Source organism: Hydra vulgaris, chromosome 08, assembly GCF_038396675.1.
Source record: "Hydra vulgaris chromosome 08, alternate assembly HydraT2T_AEP".
Taxonomy (NCBI): domain Eukaryota; kingdom Metazoa; phylum Cnidaria; class Hydrozoa; order Anthoathecata; family Hydridae; genus Hydra; species Hydra vulgaris.
In genome coordinates, this window is record NC_088927.1 from 60,876,285 (window position 1) to 60,878,515 (window position 2,231).

The 2,231-nt window shown below is 28.4% G+C and overlaps 1 protein-coding gene across 1 annotated transcript; it reads right to left on the bottom strand.

Annotated features, from left to right (window-relative positions):
- Positions 1-678: 678 nt before the first annotated feature.
- Positions 679-1,962, bottom strand: LOC136083516 (uncharacterized). Its single transcript, XM_065802919.1, has one exon. The coding sequence runs from the start codon at positions 1,960-1,962 to the stop codon at positions 679-681; it is 1,284 nt and encodes a 427-aa protein (XP_065658991.1).
- Between the last annotated feature and the right edge of the window lie 269 nt (positions 1,963-2,231).

Below are 2,231 nucleotides of genomic sequence, written 5' to 3' on the forward strand. Positions count from 1 at the left end.
CTATTAGTTACCATTGTCTAATATTTTTTAAAACAGGAAGTGTTAGTTAAAAGTATCATGCTTTTGTTTATGCAAATGACTTTCATAAGATAATAAATTTTTATCACTTTTAAGTTCCAGAAATACAAAAAGCTGGAAAAATGGTTCCATTATTTTTTTATTTATACGTTGGCAATCATATACATGATTGTCAAACCTGTCTGTTGAATGACCAGTTCTGCAACTTAAAATATGACCATTAGTGCGATTTCTCAAATTGTTTGTTTTTCCAGTAAACGTTGATTGACCATTACAAGACAAACATTTTAGATAATAAATGACATTCTTGCTGCTACAAGTAATGTGACTTTTAATGTTCCAAATAGTACCGTTGGATGTTACGAAATTATTTACCTCTTTTAGGTAAAATAAACAAATTTTGCAACGACTATCATTACATTTAAAAATTCCTATCTTTTTGTTATTAGATGTTGTGGAATTAAATTTAGCGGAAGTAAGTTGTCTCAGTAAATTTGGTGGTTGTTTGTAAGCTATTACAGGATTTATGTTAGAAAATATTTTTTGTATTCTTTCACTGGTGGATAAACTGAGTAGAAGTTTGGTTTTAGTTAATATAGGTTGGCAATTTAGGTTGCTGTAAAATGTAGTGACTAAAGGAACGACCTCATTAGGTTTCTTTTATTGAGCTGGTCCTTTTAGTTTTGCATTATGAAATGCTTTTTCAATAACAATATCTGGATAATTACATTCTTTCAGCCATAATTTAAGCTCTGCTAAACGCAGGTTTTCGGTGATATAATCAGATGTAAATACAATTATTCTTTTTGCAAGACTATAAGGGATGTTCTTTTTGGTGTGGTAAGGATGATGACTGTTAAAATTAAGATAATCGTGTGTGTTTGTTTTTTTATAAAATATGTCAGTTTTGATATATTTGTTATTTTGAAAAATAACAGAAATGTCTATAAAATTAATTATATTATAAATATTTTCTTTTTCAACTAATTCAATGCCATAGTCAATTGTGAAGGTAATTGAATTGTTTAATTCGGCGAGTGACAATTTAAATTTGTTTATATCTAAGTGTTTAGGCCATATGTTAAAACCATCATCAACATATCTAAAGTAGAACTGTTCAATAGTATGAACCTCGTCATTCGAAAAAAGTCTTGGTAGAATTTTTGGAAAAAGTATTGTTTCTTCTAAGAAACCTATCGAAAGACATGCATAGTCTGGTGCAAAGTCTGTACCCATGGCTGTACCTGTGATTTGGTGAAATAATTGATTATCAAAGAGGAAATTATTGTTTTTTAAAATAAATGATGCTGATTCTATAATGAAATTGGTAGTAATTCGTTCAGGTATTAGAATTTTATGTTTTTCAACCCAAAATTTTAATGCTTCTAAACCAAGGTTGTGGGGAATTGTAGTGTAAAGGTTAACAATGTCACATGTTAGTATAATACTATCTAGCTCTACTTTTCTAGGAATTTTTAAGAAGTCCCAATCATCTTTTATATAAGTTTTTTGCTTCCGTACCATAGGAGATAGAATTACGTGTAGAAATTGGCTTAAGTGTGATCTAGGTGAGTCAATTCCTGCAATAATAGGTCGACCCTTTAAATCGATTGGTGGTTGCATTTCAATAACTAGAGAATTAGACTCTTGAACTTTTTTGATTATTTCTTTACATTTGTGAATTTTGGGAATTACATAAAATATGCTTGATTTCCATTCAAATTTTGTAATGTAGTCTATCTCGTTTTGTGTTAAGCATTTATGTTTATCAATCATTTTTAAAAGATTTTTGAAAACTAGTTTATCAAAGTTTAAGTTTGTTTTTTCATACGTGATTGAAGATGATAGATGATCTTGATAAACAAGCTTATCGCTGTAATATGTAGAGTCCATCACAATTAAATTGCTACCTTTATCAGCTATTTTAATAACAATGTCTTTCATTTCTCTCAGCTCTTTAAGAGCTGTTCTTTCTTATGATGAAATATTATCAACTGATAGATTTTTAATGGGATCAACTTGTTCGATTTTCGAAATTATTTCATTAAGTTCTGGAAGAGTTGATTTAACATTATAATTTGATTTCTTCTTTAAAATGCTAATATCATTATTATGGGTTTCAAAATATTTTTCTTTTAGTTTAAGCTTTCGAGTGAATTGTCTTATATCTGAATTAATGTGTAAAAAAATTTTTAGCAATGTTTCAATGGTCG